Source organism: Crocuta crocuta, unplaced genomic scaffold (assembly GCF_008692635.1).
Source record: "Crocuta crocuta isolate KB4526 unplaced genomic scaffold, BGI_CrCroc_1.0 scaffold262, whole genome shotgun sequence".
Classification (NCBI taxonomy): domain Eukaryota; kingdom Metazoa; phylum Chordata; class Mammalia; order Carnivora; family Hyaenidae; genus Crocuta; species Crocuta crocuta.
In genome coordinates this window covers 3149280-3168132 of record NW_027528869.1, presented here as the reverse complement: position 1 = coordinate 3168132, position 18853 = coordinate 3149280, and the positions used below count along the sequence as shown (strand labels likewise).

The following is an 18853-nucleotide window of genomic DNA, read 5'->3' as shown; positions in this document are numbered from 1 at the left end:
AGCTACAAAAACCAGATTGGCCATGAAAGAGACAAGCAAAAATATCTCACAGTTTTGGAGAACCATAAACTGAAGGAACAATTCAGTTCAATGCAATAAAGATAAAAGGAAGCATTAAAAGACAATATATAATAAAATTGCTGTCAAATGTCATCAAGCAGCAAAAGGCAGTACAAAGATGTGGTCAGTGTGGACCAATGTGGAATATTGGGTTAGTCCATGGGAGTTTATCTTTGAACATTCACCAAATTCCTACAGCGGTTTGGAATCTGTTATTTTAAGACAAAAAGAAGGAAATTTGAGAAACAAGGAAGACAGAAAAACAATAAAGCTAATCAAGTGACTTGGAAATAAAGCCAATTAGTTGGAGAGTTGGAATGTAGGTAGGGAGAAAACAAGACCAGATGGGGAGGTCAAGAGCAACCAGAGAGAATTGGAGGTGCCACCCGGAGACGGTGATTGGCAGCTGTTAAGAATTTCCATGGACTGCAGGTAAGAAGAAACAGGTTTGTGTGGCCAGAGGATTTCAGCGGAGTATCAGGAAGAATTTCCTGACTGCAAATGTCAAGGGCTCTGGTTTACAGGATCAAAGAGAGGCTTCTGGGATGTGCCTATCCTAGGAATATTTTTTAGCCTCAAGCGAGAAGACTGGGTGGTTTCCTCCCCATGGCTGGGCTGGATGGCCTCCTCACAATCCGTCAGTCTCACGTTGCTGTGAGGCACGCCATACACTGCTGCTTTCATAGTGTCCTTGCCAGCTGTCCACTCCCCGCTCAGAGGCTGTGGAGTTTTCCCCACAGAAAGGAACAACGAAGTCTTTCATTCCCTGCTCCTCACTTGGACCAATCCTTAAGGTGTACACTGTGGTTTTTCAGCTCTTCAGCACTTAGGCCCTTTCCTTCCGAGCCAAGGGCCTTCTGGGAACAATGCAGCATCTGTGTGTTGACAGTAACAGCCTGCAGGCCAGAGACACTCAGCCAGACTCCCCCTCTGTCTCACAAGGGCCGGATTGCACACCTTACCTGCGATAATCCACGCCTAGTCAGCCCCAACCCGCCCCAGAGCCAAATGCCCCCCCTGACCTATTCCCCAAGCTGATTCCTAGCTCTTTTGCTACATTGATACCAATCCTCATTCAGGATGGGCTCTACCCACCCTCCATCCCACCCACCGAGTTAACAATAACACATTAGTGGCTCATGGCCTGACACTAAACAGTGGGCCCCGAAGGGTGAGGTGCCTACTGCTTAATTGGGCAGCTGGGTATTTACAAAAGGTTTGGCCTGCAAAGAGATGCCAGTCTTTTCCTATAACGTTACTGCTTTTTATTTATTGTGCGGTTGTTGATTCACATGGAGAGTTAGGAACGCTAAACAAGCATAGAGTTTTTACCTAGTCTGTTTCTGCTGAGTTTAGAGACTTGAAAACCTCGTTTGACTGGCAAAAAGGCAATTCTGCAAAAGGTACTTAAACTTTCTTTTTGTTCTGGGTTGGGAGTTAGAGAGGGTCATGTGCTCATGAAGAAGGTAGAGTTTCAACCCTTAAGTAACAGCTAGAGAGCGGAAACTATGTTGCATGTACATCCTGTGCAGTGTACAGATTCAATATTAAAGGACAAATCAGACCATCCTCCCTCCGGGAATGCCTCCCCTTCAAAGAGATAGCACAATATTCCTCTTAAAGGCTCCATTCAGTGGTGTGTGTTGCCGTGTATGGGACTACACAGTATGAATGCGTAGAAGAAGATTGGATGGGTACTGAGAGAGTGTGCACAATTTAAAAGAAAGGATAAGGAAAGGAAAGGAAATGAGATTTTAAGGAACAAAATGGACGTGTGTGTGTGTGTGTGTGTGTGTGTGTGTGTTGTGTGTAAGGCCTGTTGATCCTATTGGTGAGTGTCTCTGAAGTTTGAGTTGCCCTTTTTTTATATTGTGTAAATTCTTAGTAGTACGCGCAAGTATCAAGGAGAGATCAGAGTTCCACCTTTGGAGTCTTTTCTTCTGATTCACGATTTTCTTTCTGAAAAACATCATGACATTGTTATTTAGATTTGGGTCTCTTGGGTTTTTTTTTTTTTACGGTTTTGAAAAAAAAATTATTTCTGAGAGAGAGACAGTATGAGCAGGGGAGGGTCAGAGAGAGAAGGAGACACAGACTCTGAAACAGGCTCCAGGCTCTGAGCTGGCAGTCAGCACAGAGCCCGACGCGGGTTTGAACCCAGGAGCTGTAAGATCATGACCTGAGCCGAAGGCGGACGCTTAACCGACTGAGCCACCCAGGCGCCCCGGGGCTCTTGGTTTTAAAAAATCAGCAAACGGAGCTATTTAAGAACTCCTTAATTCACCTTTAATTTTCATCTCATGAGCTCTTATCTATAGGAATGTTATGTTTTACAGAAGGGTAAAACCCCATTTTCAGCTCCTTTGAATGTGCAAGACCTTTCCAAAGATGCACGTGTAGTTCTCTTCTCACGATTCTATCCTAACAAGCCTCTGATCCTGTCCACCATATCCTCATATACTTTTGCCCTTAGTCAAATCCAGTAGAGCCTCAAGAAGTTTTATGCACCAGGAGAGAAGAGGACATAAAGCGGAAAATTCACCTTGCTCTACCTGAAGTCTCCCACTTACCAGCCGTTTCCCTTCTAGAAATCCATCACAGAAGGTCTGCACGTTCGCCACTGAAACTTCTGCTCTGGGCAGCGTATCCCACTCCTCGTCTACAGTCCGGTAAATTGCCAAAGCGGGCAGTTGAGACTCCCTTAGTTTGAAAAATGAGATCACTTTCCCGTTGGCCTTCACACCACTGTCCACCAGAATGAAAAGAATCTGCAGTTGGAGAGGTTTGAAGGGAAACATCTATCTGAGGTCCGGAGGAGAAAGAGACTTCTCATAATTGTTGCAGCTTACACCCATTGAACTTATGTTCTGTGTCATCCAACTGAATGGATTTCTTCCTGTTTTTCACTGCTTTGGTATTTTACCCTTTTGATCAGGTGTACAAAATTTTAAGAACACAGAATTGGAAGCAACTTTAGCTAAAGAAGCAAGGAGAGCCTCATGGTTAAAGGCAGATAACACATTTTAAGTTTTGTTTCTGGTACTTTCTAGCTGTGTGACTTTGGCACGGTGCTCAGCCTTTCTGAGACTCCGTGTTCTCACTGGCAAAATAGGCTTCCGTTGGGGGAGATGAAGTGAGAGGATCCATCTAGTATTTCCAGTTTAGTTTTTACATACGATAACTGCCTATGGGCACCGGGGGGGGGCTCAGTCGGTTAAGCATATGATAACTGCTTGATAAACGTCAACTATTTTATATTATTAAATCAAACCTTGTATCCAAAGGAGAAATCTTTATAATATTCTTGTTAGAGGATCGTCTGCATTTAGAAACACGCAAAACTTCCAGTGTTAGGGAAACAACTACCAGAGTCAGTTTATGTTCCTACCAGACAGTTGTCAGCATTGAAAATGTCTCTAGTTTAATGCACTAGCTTTGAACTGGGTTAAGTTTTACCATTTCAGTGATACCAAACAGAACGATGCAAAGTAGAGAAGGGACAGAAATAAACATTTATTAGACATCTAGTAGGCCCCAGGTATGATAGGTGCTTTATATGAGAAATAAGTCCTGAGTTTAAAACTTTAAGAGGCAATGGAAAAGAATAATTAAATAGTGACTAATGGGTGATTTTTAAAAAAAAAATTTTTTTAATCTTTTATTTATTTCTGAGAGAGAGAGAGAGAGAGAGAGAGACAGTGTGAGCAGGGGAGCGTCAGAGAGAGAGGGAGACACAGAATGTGAAGCAGGCTCCAGGCTCTGAGCTGGCTGTCAGCACAGAGCCCGACGTGGGGCTCGAACCCACGAACCATGAGATCATGACCTGAGCCGAAGTCGGACGCTTATCTGACTGAGCCACTCAGGCGCCCCGAGGGTGATTTTTATTTTCAGCATCTTTAGGTCTCTATTTTTTCTTCGCTTTTCAATACAGAAAAAAAAAAAATAGACTCACCACCAAGGGAAGATAAGATTATAAAGGTCTTTAATAGTATGAAATACATCTTTAACTTTAATTAACTTAATTTAATTTAACATTTGGAATTTTCAAGCAAAAAAGTTTATGTTTATTGCTTCATTTCATTTTATTCATATTGAAAATATTTGTACCTTTTTTTAAGTTTTAATTTTTTTTGTTTTTAGGAAACTCATTCATCAGCCTTTTCAAATTTTTTTTATTTTTTATTTTTCAGGAGTCGAATTCAATGAATCACCACTTATGTACAACACCCAGTGCTCATCACAAGTGCCGTCACCTCACTCTGGCAACCCATAGTTTGTTCTCTGTCATTAAGAGTCTCTTGTGGTTTGTTTCCCTCTCTTCTCTTTTATACCCCTCACTTCCCATATGTTCTTTGTTTTATTTCTTAAATTCCATATATGAGTGACATCATATGGTATTTGCCTTTTTCTGACGGACTTATTTTGCTTAGCATAATACATTCTAGCTCTAACCACATCATTGCAAATGATAAGATTTCATTCTTTTTGATGACTGAGTATTATTCCATTATATATATTATATGTATCTCATATCTCCTTTATCCATTGATCAGTTGATGGACATTTGGGCTTTCTCCATAGGCTGGCTATTGTTGATAATGCTGCTATAAACATTGGGGTGCATGTACCCCTTTGCATCCATATTTTTGTATCCTTTGGGTAAATACCTAATAGAGCAATGGCAACATCTTTAATTTTAAAAAAGAGTAGTGTGATTTGTTATGTCCAAGTTCTTATTTCATGATCTCTTAAGCGTACTCACTTTCCTTATTTATCTAATCTCCCTGAACCCATCTCCCTTTCTCTAGTGTCGTGGTACTGAGTATTCAAAAGGGTATCTGCCATTCCAGACTTACCTTCCCCTGGAAGAGCTTGGCAGCGTTTTGGTATCGGTGCATGCTTTCCTCATACTGTGGGGAGGCTTTGTTCATCATCAGTAAAAGGTGGATCTGGATCATGCTATTAAATAGGCCAATCGCAGTCTGGTAAATTGAAGGGTATTATAGTTAAATGAAAGAGACAAGGATAAAAAAATACATAAGTGGCAACCCAGTAAATAAGTAGGCTGAAATATAAATGAGAACTAGCCTTCAGTTTGGCCTTCCATAAGTCTCCCTTCTGGCTGTCATAAAACCGTATAGATCCCTATTGCCCATTATGAGTAAGGTTGAGCCGAGCAACCAGTGGGATACTCAGAAATGATGGAGCATGACTTTCAAGGTGAAGTCATAAAAGACATAGTGGCTCCTGCCTTCTTCTCTCTTCTGTCACTCTCTCTGGGGAAAGCCAGTCTCAGTGTTGGACATTCAAGTCCACTTTATGAAGAGATTCACACAGCACAAAACGAAGGCCTCCTGCTGACAGCAGGCACTGGCTTGCCAGTCATGTGAAGCAGATGCTGTAGCCCTACTTCAACCCTCAGATGACTGACTACCTCTCTGACCAGTGACTGCAACCTCACAAGAACCCCCGGATCAGAAGCACCTAGCCCAGACCCCCCACCCCCAAATTGTTAATCCACAGGAACTCTGTGAGATAATAAAATTTTACTGTTTTAAGCTGATAAATTTTGGGGTAATCTGTTATATATCAATAGACAACAAATCTGTCTTGTAACATATCAGTTACTTTTTCTCAGTCCCTTTCCATGTCGCAAGAGCACTCAGATACACTTTTGAATGCTTGTTACGTGCTAGGCACTGTTTCCAGGTCTTTACATATGATAACTAATTTAACCCTCAAGGTTTCAGTTTTTTTTTTTAATATCTTGTAATGTTTTATTTATTTCTAGGAGAGAGAGAGAGAGACAGCGTGAGCAGGGGAGGGTCAGCGAGAGAGGGAGTCACAGACTCTGAAACAGGCTCCAGGCTCTGAGCTGGCAGTCAGCACAGAGCCCGACGCGGGGCTCGAACCCACAAACCGCGAGATCATGACCTAAGCGAAAGTCAGACGCTTAACCGACTAAGCCACCCAGGCGCCCCCAAGGTTTCAGTTTTATAGGTGAGGGAACGAAGGCATAAACTCTCCCAAAGTTACATAAATGGTAGACTGGGATTCATACCAGGCAGTCTGGCTCCAGAGTCCATGCTCTTTATTTTTTATTTTTTTAGAGAGAGAGAGTGAGAGCAGAGGAGAAGGGCAGTGGGGGAGAGAGAGAAGCTTAAGGAGGCTCCATGCTCAGTGTGGAGCCCGACACAGGGCTCCATCCTACGACTCCGGGATCATGACCTAAGCCAAAATCAAGAGTCAGAAGCTCAACCAACCGAGCCACTCAGGCGCCCCAGAGTCCATGCTCTTAACCACCCGGATGTCCTGCCTTATACATAGCTAATTGCAAAACCCTATCTAAACCAACTCAAATGAAGGCCATTTGCCTGAAACCTCAGAAATAAGATAAGCTCTTCAGGAGGCCAGAAGCATTGGCCCTTTTTTTTGCTGCTTAGAGATGGTGATTTCCCATGAGATTGTCTGTGATGGAGGGAAGCAGGACAGCCATGGGCCAGAGTGAGGAGAAGAGACAGCATGAGACTATAGCACTGGCTCCCTGCACTTTTTGTCTTTTCCTTTTAAATGTTTATTAATTATTGAGAGAGAGAGAGAGATACAGAGTGTGAGTGGAGGGAGGGACAGAGAGAGGGAGACACAGAATCCGAAGCAGCTCCAGGCTCCAGGCTCCAAGCTGTCAGCACAGACCCCGATGCGGGACTTGAATTCACAAACTGTGAGATCATGACCTGAGCTGAGGCCAGACACTTAACCAACTGAGCCCTCCAGGTGCCCCACTTCACTTTTTTTCTTTTCCTGAAACAGTGCTCCAGGAGTCTCTGTTTTAGACAAACCCCATCCCTTTTCACCTCCCCCTCCTAAATACAGAAAGCATTGCTATCAAACCAGCATGTGTACAGGAAGAGAGTTTGGTGGATGAATGAACGATCAGGCAGAGTCCCAGGATGCTGAGAAGGGGAGACAGCTATGTAGGAATCTTCTGGAAGCTACTCACTACTCTGTGGAGATTCGCCAGTAGTAGTGGCCAACATGTAGGCAAGGAGGGTTCATTGAGCTCTTTCCTAAAACTTTCTCCCTGGAATTTGTTTGTTTGTTTGTTTGTTTATATTTTAGAGAGAGAGTAGTGGAAAGGGCAANAGCTATGTAGGAATCTTCTGGAAGCTACTCACTACTCTGTGGAGATTCGCCAGTAGTAGTGGCCAACATGTAGGCAAGGAGGGTTCATTGAGCTCTTTCCTAAAACTTACTCCCTGGAATTTGTTTGTTTGTTTGTTTGTTTGTTTATATTTTAGAGAGAGAGTAGCGGAAAGGGCAAAGGGGGAGAGAGAGAGAGAGAGAGAGAGAGAGAGAGAGAGAGAGAGAGAGAATCTTAAGCAGGGTCCACACTTAGGGTGGAAGCCGATGCAGGGCTTAATCCCATTACCTGAAGGTCGCCCAACCAACTGAGCCACCCAGGTGCCCCTCTACCTGGAGTTTAAAGCCAGTTCTTAGGCTTTAAATTTGGGAGATTGGATAGTAAATAATAGTCTCTTGTTTCACTGGACCCTGATACTTAAACGTAAAGCATGCATGTATCCTGCTAGAGCAGAGGTGGGGATAACCTGGGAGAAGTCAAGAAATCAAAGCTAAGGAGTCAAAAGGTGCAGCTGTCTTAACAGAAGGGGTCGGGCATATCAGAAGTGATTAACTTAATCTTAACAGACAGTCTGATTTTCCACCCTGAAGCTAAGTATCAAGTGTGTGCATTAAAAGTATCCTGCTGGCTTAATACATGGTTGTGAGTTTCTGTCTCCCCCTTGTTACTGGTGCAAACCTCTGCATCAGCAGCAGATGAGAAATAGCTATAGTAGTGGAGGCAGGTCTCCAAATGAGAAAAATATCACCTTTGGGAAATGTAGAAGTCACAACAAGAGTTAAACTTGCTTTCCTAAAGGAATTCTTACCTGATTTCTCCTTGGTGTGATTTTCTCTCACTACTAATATGGAATTAAAATAATATGTCATTATTTTGTAAGATGAGAGATGAACCAGGCAGAACTCAGGAAGGCCAGTCCTTGCTCAGTTAGCCCGCAGAACTCCAGGACCCCGAGGCCATAAACCTAGGGACTATCAGATCAGCTTTTCTTTTCCCACAGGCACTCCTGACCTTTACAAATATAATCATGAGAATGATGATGGCCTAGGAGAAAACTGCTTTTTTAAAGTTATTTCTGCCAACACCCCTGAGGTGCATGTGTCTGAAATCCTAGCAAAAGTGGAAATGGAGTCACCACTCTATGAAGACAAAGGAGGTGTGAAAGATGGACAGGAATTTAGTCAACAGGAAAAGAGATGTTTCCTACTGAAGGCTGTGTGGGGCAATGGAAAAACCACAGGATTCTGTCAGACTGATCATGAAGAAAAGCAGGGACAAGCGCAGAGGGCTGTTTCTGAAGCTCAAATTGCTAGTCATATGGCCTTGATGAACTTACTTCCCTTTTCTGAACTCTCTTTTCTTTCCTGTGAAATGGAAGTAGACAATCTAAGCTAGTGCATCAGGAGTTAAAATTTCTACCTTCAGTTCTACCTTTCCTATTACTATGTGACCTTGAGTAGGTCACTTGGATCTTAAATGTGCTCCTTGATAAAATGGGCATAGTAATTTTCTCTCTTCAGCCTCAAAAACTCAATGTGAAATTAAGTGAGAAAATGGGCATGAATTGGCTTTGTGAGTTCCAAAAACCACGACGTGAATTGGCTTTGTGAGTTCCAAAAACCACGACGTGCTCTAAAGTACTGATATTAGAGAATGCACAGCATTTCAGAACTGATGAGGTCAATGGAAATCAATACTTTATCACTTCTATATCAGGGAAAAGGAAAGACAGGACATGGAAGGTAATTCACTGTGTATGCTGTAGACTGTTAGGTGACCAGATGATCAGAATGGGTGGACCAAAGCCTTCACCCAGGCGGCATGCAACATGCAATACCAAAAGAAGATAAACCTACAAAGACAGCCACGTTACTGGGAGGGTCTAGGATGCGCAGGGGATGCCAGACCAAGAATTGCCAGTTACAGGTCGACAAGGAGGCAGGAGAAGGTTTTAAAAACTTTCGTAGAAATTCTGCATTGCTCTAACATCCAAATTTGTGATCCGTGGGCTTTATTTTTTAATATTTCATTTGTCTATTAATTTACTTTCATTGTATTTTGCAAGAGGATTGGTCACTGGTGCCTTTGGAAAAAAGCGGACCTTCAGCATAGATTACAATTTTGTTTGAAAAGCGTGGTCTAGAGTGTGGCTTGGATGAGTTGTTTCTAGTGGACACTCTCGGGCAGCAAAACTCAGAAGTTTTTGACGCCGTCACTTGACTCTACATCCTGGCTCTCTTCCTTACTCGTCGTCTGATGAGTGTTTAAGGTTTCTAACTCTGTTTCTTTCTTTGTTGAAGAGGGACCAGTCTATCAAACGTAAAGAGTTGGAGTAAAGTTTGCAACATAAACAGCGAAGTGTTCCCTTAATATCAGATACTGTTATTATTGGCTCAAGGATTGGAACTCCTGGAGGGAAGGATCTCTGTATGGAGGCAAGTACCCTCCCTGACTAGGGACTGAAGGGTCTGGAACCAAGGGCTATTGTTTACCACAGGGTTGTACTCCGTCACCAAGTAGAGGCTGTTGATCTCAATGAAGCGGCTTAATTTGGAGGCATCGATGCTTTCAACGTCTTTGCTCTCTAAATCCAATCGTTCGTTATCCACCTGGGTAACACAAAAAAGATAAAAACTATCACTGTTCTGTTTTTGTTCATTGATAATTCATTGGCTATCTACCACATGTCAGGCCCTAAAGCTCAAAAGACATACAGGGAAATAAGAAATATTCTCCACTTTCAAAGAACACACTGTCCTGTGGGATACAGAAATGTTATCACAGGGGAATCATGGGTCCACACAGGTCACCCAAAGGAAGAGCAGAGAAGCATCCAGGAAGAAGTACGTCTTGAAAAATAGCTAAAACTTGATTAGATGAGTGAGGATGGGGAGAGAGTTGTAATTTAAAAAACAGTATTTGCAATAGACACGAAGATGAGAGGTCCTATGTTCTGGAAGCTGTAGTTAGTTTGCCATAACTATAACAGTAGTTACCGTTAAGCGTGAGTAGGAGAGGGACAGGGTGAGTGGGGTCGGCTGGGGCAGACTTCCAAAGGGCCTTGAAACCGAGCTAAATAGATGAAACTCTAAGAACCTGAAGTCAAGGGGATCCGTTTACATAATCAGATTATCGTATGTACCCTTTTAATGTGAAATAATATGTACATACAGAGAAAAGCATGAAACATAAAACGTAAAACTCAGTTTTTAAAAAAATTATCACAGAGCAAACCGCTGTGGAACTGTGGAACCAACACTTGGGTAAAGAAGTAGAATATTGCCAGAACTCCTGATGCCTTGTCTTTCCTTCTGATCCATAATTTGTGCTTTTTTTTTTTTTTTTTGCCAAAGGTGACCATTATCTGACTTTTATGGTGGCCGTTTTCATCCTTTCCTTTATAGATTTAGGTGCTCTTAAAGATGCACCTTTTAATCCTATGGTTTGGTTTTCTTTTTTAAAACTTATGCAAATGGAAACAAACAGTATATTTCGTATACGCATACCTCATTTCTTTGCTTAACATTTTGTATATACATATTCATGTCATCACATGTAGCTGAAATTTGTTCATTTTCCTTGGCATATAATATTCATTTGTATAAATATGCAAAATTTACTCATTTTACTACCGACAGATATTTAGATTATTTCCAGGTTCTAATTATTAAAATCATGCTGCAATGAACACTCTTGTTCATGGTACATATCTGCTGACCATATACCTTGGATTGGGATTTCTCATTAGACAGTGTGTGTATTTTCAGCTAACAAAAACTGCCAAGCCATTGGGGCATTTGGGTGGCTCAGTTGGTTAAGCATCCAACTCTTGATGTTGGCTCAATCATCCAACTCTTGATGTTGGCTCAATCATCCAACTCTTGATGTTGGCTCAATCATGATCTCATGGTTATAGATCCAGCCCCATGCTGGGCTCTGTGCTGACAGCACAGAGCTTGCTTGGGGTTCTTTTTCTTTTTCTCTCTCTTCCCTTCCCATGCTCTCTCCCTCTCAATGAACAAATAAGCTTAAAAATTATAAAATTTAATAATTTAAATTACTTTCTAAAATAGATAATAATTTGTGCTTGCACCTGTACTGTTTGAAAGCTCCCATTGGTCCAAACACTTGGCATTATCAGCCTTTATAATTTTATTCATTCTGGTGAATGGGTGGTAGTGTCTTATTGTGGTTTTAATTGCATTTCCCTGGGTAACCCTTTGTATGTCCTCTTTTATGAAATGTCTATTCAAATCATTTGCCTATTGTTCTATTGAGTTGTCTTTTTTCACTGGTTTGAAGACGCTTTTATACACTTTGTCATATGAGTCCTTTATTGCTTCTATATTGCATATCATCCTTCACTGGGACCTTCCCTTTTGTGGGTTATTGCTCATGAACGGAAGGTAATTTCAATGTAGTTGAGGTTATCAATCTTTTCCTTGGTAGCTAGTGTGTGTTTCTGTTCTGTTTTGCTTAAAAATCTTTGACTGCACCAAGGTCATGAAGAAATTCTCTTATCTCCTAGAAACCCATTACTATTTTATCTTTCACAATAGATCGAAAATCTACCTGGAACTTATTTCTGTCACTTTAAAATGGATGCTTTGATCCTTGATTTTTATCATCATCCTTCTCTAAAATATATATTAAAATCTACACACGTTCCCCCTTACAGGACTATAAATGCATCCATAAACTTTATATGTAGATTTCATTATCACTCAGTCCAAATGTTTTCCAATTTCTGTTATTTCTCCTCTAATCTATTGGCTCTTTAGAACTGTATTTCTTAATCTAATCTTGTTATTGATTTCTAGCTTAATTTCTACATTTTATTATAGCATTTGTCAACTTTTATATATGCCCTTAATATTATGTATAATCTGCAGTCTTTTAATATAGTATTCTGTAAAGATTAATGGCTCACTTGGTTAATTTTATAGTTCAAATTTTCTATATTCTTAATGAATTGCTTAACGAATTTATCTTATCAAGAGAGTAATATTAAAATCTCTGGGGTGCCTGGGTGGCTCAGTCCATGACGTGACTGACAATTGGTTTAGGCTCAGGTAATGACCTCACAGATCCTGAGTTCCAGCCCTATGTCAGGCTCTGAGCTGCTGGTTTGGAGCCTACTTAATATCCTTTCTCTTCTCCTCTCTCTTTGTCCCTCCCCTGCCCCCAGATAAATTAACTTTAGGGAAAAAAAAGTATTAAAATCTCCCACGATAATTATGAATTTAACCATTTTTTCTTACAATTCTGTCAGTTTCTGCTTATATATTCTTAGGCCATGTATTAGATGAATACAGATTTAGAACTGTTAAATCTGGGCAAATTGAAATATGTATCATTATAAAGCACTGTTCTTTATTTATTTCTAGGTATTTTTGTTGCCTAGAAGACTACTTTTTCTAACATTAATATGCTTATATAGGCTTTCTTTAGGAAGTATTTGAATGGTATAGCTCTATCCTTTTCCTTTTAATCTATCTTTATATTTTACATGAGTCTCTATGTTTTAAAATACGTCCTTTGTAAAAAGCTCAGAGTTTTATCTTTTAATCCAGTCTGCTAAACTTTGTCTTTGAATTTTTATATAATGTAATTACTAATAAAACTTTGTAAAAAGCTCAGAGTTTTATCTTTTAATCCAGTCTGCTAAACTTTGTCTTCGAATTTTTATATAATGTAATTACTAATAGATTCAATTCCATATGCATTTCCCATTGTTTCTGCCTGTTGCAAATCCCACTTTTATTTCTGGACTACTTTGAATTGACTGAGCATTTTATATTATTCCTTCCTTTCCTTGATTGGCTTCGACGTTACATGTTCCATGATCATTCTCTTGAGGATTACTAGCGTGCATTAGACAACATGCATTCTTTAGCTATCAGAATCTAATTTTAACTGGCAATTATGTCTCTTCTTGGACAATGTAGAGATTAGAACCATTTAATACAGTTTTCCTCCATTCAACTCCATTCGTGGGCCCCACACTCAAGGCTTAACAGATGATTACATTGTATATTTTAATTTTAAATCTCACAAGATGTTATTATTATTGTTATATAGTCAATATACATTTACATTTATGCACATTTTTATATTTCGGCTTCTCTTCATTTCTTCCTGCACTTTTGAGCTTCTATCTGGGATGTTTTGCTCTTGGTCTAGAGAACACCTTTTAGTATGAGGAAGATCTCTTGGGTGACATAATCTCTCAGTTTTGTTGCTGAAAATAAGGATATTTCAGCTTTATTTTTGAAGCCAATTTTTGCTGGAGGTAGAAGGCTATGTTGACAATTACCTTCTGTTTTTGCAAGATATATTTCTTTATATGTAGTATTCCACTCTTTCTACTGAGAACTTAACTTGTGAAACTTGGTATTACCTTTTTGACATTGCTTTGAGGCTAATCTCTTTTCTCTGATTTAAAATTATTCTCTTTTTCTTTGAGTTTCAGCTATTATACTATGGCATGGCTGAGGGTAGATTATATATTTGATACATATGTGTAATTACATATGTGTAAAGGTATATGTGTGTGTATATCTATGTATGTGTACATGGATATATATATATCCATTTATATTCATATATAATTTCATATGTGATCATCCTAGTATAATTTCTGGGATTGAGATGATTTGTTGTTCTTGGTACTGTTCTTTAGGGTTCAAAGTGGGGCAAAAGCTGTTTTACTAAATCTACCTCCTACTTCCTCTTCCGGGCCCTGGATTTCAACATTTACTCTTCAGGTTCCTTGAGTGTCACAAAAAAGCAAACTTCTCAGCCTCTTGACTGCTTCTTTAAGAACTGACAGGAAAATCCCCCCAGACAAAAAGCAGTCCCAATAGAGGTTTTCCTTTTGGGTTTTCATCTTCTGGATCTTAGTCTAGATCTTTCTCTCTCTCTTGCTAGTTCTCCAAAGCCCCTTGCTCCCTTACCCTTTGCCTGGATTTTAAAATAAATTGTTTTTGGTGAAAGGAATTATCTCGTTACCTAGTCTGTTGCCTCAGATTTGCATTTTAGAGCTACCTTTCCACCGTATTCAGGCATATTAAAAGATAGGACTTGATACTGTCAATCTTTATTCCCAGAGTTTTTCATTGCCCTCCCCCAATCTACTCATGCCATAAAGACACAAGATAATGCTTCCATCACACATAGCAACAATGCCTACAGACAGATGCTAGCTTCTGAACAGTTCTGTTTCCTAAAATAGTTCGAATCACTTTTGAGATCTTTGAGCTACCAACCTTTGGACGTTTCAACCTCTTTCTCTTGTATCTGCTATCTCATATAGGTCCTGCCCAACCTGCTCTTGCTCTGGATCAGAACTATCTTTACCCCCAAGCTACTTTCTTTGAGGCTATCCAGCATAGTCAGAGGTAAGTGTTGTTTTAATTTATGCAGGAAGGAATTCATTTAGGTAAATTAGACAGTAGGAATCCAAGATTGCTCATTATGTCATTCCCACGATGCCTCCCGTTGCCAGTTTTTCTCTTGTTTTGTTTAGGTGGTTTCCCATTGGTTAGTTAAAAGCGATATGCACCTTTAAGAAATCCAAGGCATATTATGGTTAATATTATGAATTCTGGATATATCTCCTGTAATACATTTGTTGAGTGCCTGTTGCATGTTAGGCACTGAGGCACAGGAATACTGACATTCACTCAGATAGTGATTTAATTATTTTATGACTGTTTTGCACAACTCAAATTTAAAAAATAAATAAATGTCGAGGTACAAAAACATGTATTTCAAAACAAGAATTTTGAAAAAAATATTCGTCAACACTATAGTGCTGGGAGCCGCACTGGCCTGGAGCCGGCCTTCGACACTATAGGTTGTTTTAAAATGTGAAGTCCCGGGGCACCTGGGTGGCTCAGCCCGTTACGCCTCTGACTCTTGGTTTTGGCTCAGGTCATGACCTCATGGTTTATGAGTTTGAGCACTCGGGCTCTTCACTGTTGCTGGTGCACAGCCTGCTCTCTCTCTCTCTCTCCCTCCCTCTCTCTCTCCCTCTCTGGCCCTCCCTCTCCTCATGCTCTATCTCTCTCAAAATAAATAAAAATAAATGAAAAAATATGAACTCTCTCTTTGTATATTTAATTGTTTTAATATTCACAGATTCCTGAGTGGAAGGTTTGGGAAATATATAAATATAAAATATAAATATAAAAGCAAGAGGGGGGTGGTCGCCTGGGTGGCTCAGTTGGTTAAATGTCTAACTTCAGCTCAGGTCATGATCTCACAGTTCGTGGGTTCCAGCCCTGCATCACGTTCTGTGCTGACAGCTCAGAGCCTGGAACCTTCTTTGGATTCTGTGTCTCCCTCTCTCTGCCCCTTCCCTACTCGCACTCTGTCTCTCTCTATCTCTCAAAAATAAATATTAAAAAAAAATTTTTAAAAAGCAAGAGGAGACGTCTTCCTAGGGGGACACCTGGCCCAGCCTCTCCCATCTTCCTTCCCTGGGCACTAAGAGTGAGGAGAGAAAGAAAATGAGTCCACAGAATCTCTAAGGCTGCTTAAAGCCTGCTTTGCCAGCTGGCATGTCTCCTTCATACTTAGGGCTCTGCTAATTGCAAACATGAAAATCATCATCATTATAATCACAATCAGGACCCTTTTAATATTTCATATGTGGAAATACTTCCTGATTATTTGTCTAGGAACTCCAGCGGCTGCGCCTCACCTCACCGAGCTGTGCTGTGGCCAGGGAGCCCCACCCTCTCGGGCTCTTTTCTGGGCAGACCTTCCCATTTCCCAGAACAGGGAGAACAGGAAGTGCCAGTTACTCCAGGTGTTTCTGGATTTAAGGAATGCGGCCTATTGGAGGCAGAGGATGTTAAGTGGTGATAACATTCTCGAAGTAGCAAAGAGTTTTTAATAAAAACCACTCTCCTCAAGTCTCTCCAAATTGTAGTGCTTCTTTTAATGAAACATGGCCGACTGGTTCACTCTTTCTTAAATTAATAAACTCTGGAACGTTCATGCATAGGGCTCCTGGAAACAATATTTGAACAGGAAATCTCTCTCTGTAAAGGGAGTTATTTGCATAAGGCACTGGTCAGAAAATCTGATCCTGAAACCAAGAATTGGGGAAACATTTTTTAGTATATTTCTTTCCCAGTTTTTGGAAAGAATTTTACTTGAGATATCATACTATTTTCTCCCCCAAGAAAGCGGCACCAGAAGAAAAACATAAACTGTAAACCAGAAGAGTTGCTACCTTCAAATATAATTTTGAGACTCCCCGAGAATATTTGAAGTGGATTATGTTATGTTTTAGACACTAATATCATACCAACAGATTAATCAGGTCTTTTTTCTGTTCGGTAGTACTTCAGCAATATTCTTTTGAATTCCTATGTATTTCTTTAACTAGCAACCCAGCATTTCATAAAGTATATTAAACTTGTCTTACACCACAGTTACAGTATTAAATATCTTGAATAGCACTGAGAAATCATTTCTTAAACAAAAACCCTCATGTCCCTGGGTTTGTTTTTATAAACTGTTTAGCTTGCCATATATTTCATAAATATATACTTTAGAAAAGAAAATACTTAATACTTTGACATAACTTACTTCCTGTATCTATGAGTTTATTTTTATACACTAGTTCCTTTTGATTCTCTTTGTTTGGAAAGGTGCGTTTCTTTCTTTCTTTCTTTCATTCTTTCTTTCGAGAGGAGGAAGGGCAGAGAGAGAGAATCCCCAATAGGCTCTGCCCTGTCAGCATGGCACCGAACGCGGAACTGGACCCCATGAACTGTGAGATCATGACCTGATCCAAATTCAAGAGTCAGAAGCTTAACCCCCTAAGCCACCCAGCGCCCCGCGGTGCATTTCCTATAATAAGTATCCGGTGCATAACCCTATAAGGAATGAAAGAATGCTTTTACTGTGTTTCCATTACTATCCTATTGGGTCAAAGTTAGGCTAATTATATTTCCTAAAATAGAGGTGACTGAGAAAACCCAAAGCAGGATAAACATTCAAATAATACCTGAAATTCCATTTTAGAACAGGCTCACGGTTTATTCAACCCAGGATTATACCTCCACTGGGGCAACAATGAGAGCACAGGGAGAGTGCGGAGGGTCTCCCTACACTCACACTCACAAAGACAAGCTGTTGTACACACCGAACAGGTTGTCATACACAACTTAGTATTGTTTCACTTGCTTAAATCCTTCCTGATCGCAGTTACATAGTTGGCCTGCACTATTTTTGGAGAGTGATGTGTTCCGTGAATATAACAGTTGCTGGCTTCTTATTGCTCAGACATTTCAAAGCATCCAGTCCTGTCGACTCATTACGGTCTTCATATTTTTTACCTGTCATTATTCCCGTTTGCCTCTAAATATGTTCTTCCAATTGAAAACTCTATGTCTAATTTCTGAGACTTCTTTGCCAAAACATATAACGCCTCGAGTAAACCTGGAGAAATAATCCAAGGGTTTAAGTAGTGCCAAGGCAGGGGTGGCGGTAAAGAAATGGTTTAGGAGAAAGTGGCTTAAATCAGTAGGCTTTAGAATGAGGGGCATTAGAGTAGATGGAATCTAGGCGTAAAAACAAAGTTTTTTTTGGTCAGGGTTAAGGACTTTGGAAAGTCACTATTGTATCATAGAAATGGCATGATTTGGAGACAGCTATGCTGGGTATGAATCAGATGTCTGTTTACTCTATGGAGTTATTTCTTTTTAACGACTAAAAATTTTTTTTAACGTTTATTTATTTTTGAGAGACAGAGAGAGATGGCGCACAGTCAGGGAAGGAGCAGAGAGGGAGGGAGACACAGAATCTGAAACAGCCTCCAGGCTGTGAGCTGTCAGCACAGAGCCTGACATGGGCTCGAACTCAGGAACCGTGAGATCATGATTTGAGCCAAAGTCCACACTTAACCGAGTGAGCCACCCAAACGCCCCTACTCTATAGACTTTTGAGAACTGAAATTGATCTCATGGAACTTTAGCTTCCTTGTTGGTAATTCAGGGATGATAATAATGATTTCGTCAGATTCTTGTGGCAATTAAAAGTTAGAACACCAAAAAACACGTAGCATAGTGTCTATCATAAACCAGGCACTAAAAACAAACAAAAACAAACCGAATGAATGATACATTTAAGATGAAGATAGGTACCAAGAAATTTGCAACAGGTTCCCATTTCCTAGTTTAAAAATGAATAGTCTTGATGTTCTCTTTTTCCAAAAAAAAAAAAAAAATCATCCCAAACTCCTGAATAAAAATCTTATTAAAATATGGACCAAATTTTTGAAAGTCTAAACTGAGAAAAATTTGTTTATCTAAGAGTTGGGGCTGCACAAGCTGAACCTCTCCCAGACCTGCCAACGGAGTGGGGCGGAACTGGTGTGTTTGTTTTTAGTAAGGCACAGCAATAATCTCCTCCACAGGGTTCCCAGAGTTCATTCAGAGTAGGGCTGCCTCTAGTGGTAAACAAAAAGCAGATGCGAAAGGAGCCTGAACAGCTCTGGGAAGTCATCAACAGGGCTTTACAAAGAATAGATTGTAAGCAGAGCTAATGTGCCCATTAGAGGTTGTAAAACCTGTCGAGACCTTGGAAGCAACAGCACTTGTTTTTCTTCCCCACATGTGTTTCTTTGTGGAACTA

The 18853-nt window shown here is 40.3% G+C and overlaps 1 protein-coding gene across 2 annotated transcripts in view; it reads right to left on the bottom strand.

Moving 5' to 3' along the window:
* Positions 1-1965: 1965 nt before the first annotated feature.
* ERP27 (endoplasmic reticulum protein 27) overlaps positions 1966-18853 on the bottom strand; it is a 29488-nt gene continuing 12600 nt past the window's right edge. The window contains exons 1-5 of one of the 2 annotated variants that reach the window (XM_077756389.1): positions 15749-15778; positions 9694-9810; positions 4917-5042; positions 2631-2828; positions 1966-2019 (exon numbers count right to left, since the gene is read on the bottom strand). In XM_077756389.1, coding sequence (XP_077612515.1) covers positions 1972-2019; positions 2631-2828; positions 4917-5042; positions 9694-9810; positions 15749-15778 — 519 coding nt within the window. In that variant the 3' untranslated portion in view covers positions 1966-1971. Of the gene's footprint in view, positions 2020-2630; positions 2829-4916; positions 5043-9693; positions 9811-15748; positions 15779-18853 lie in introns of those variants that run through there. The other variant, XM_077756388.1, reaches the window with a different exon arrangement.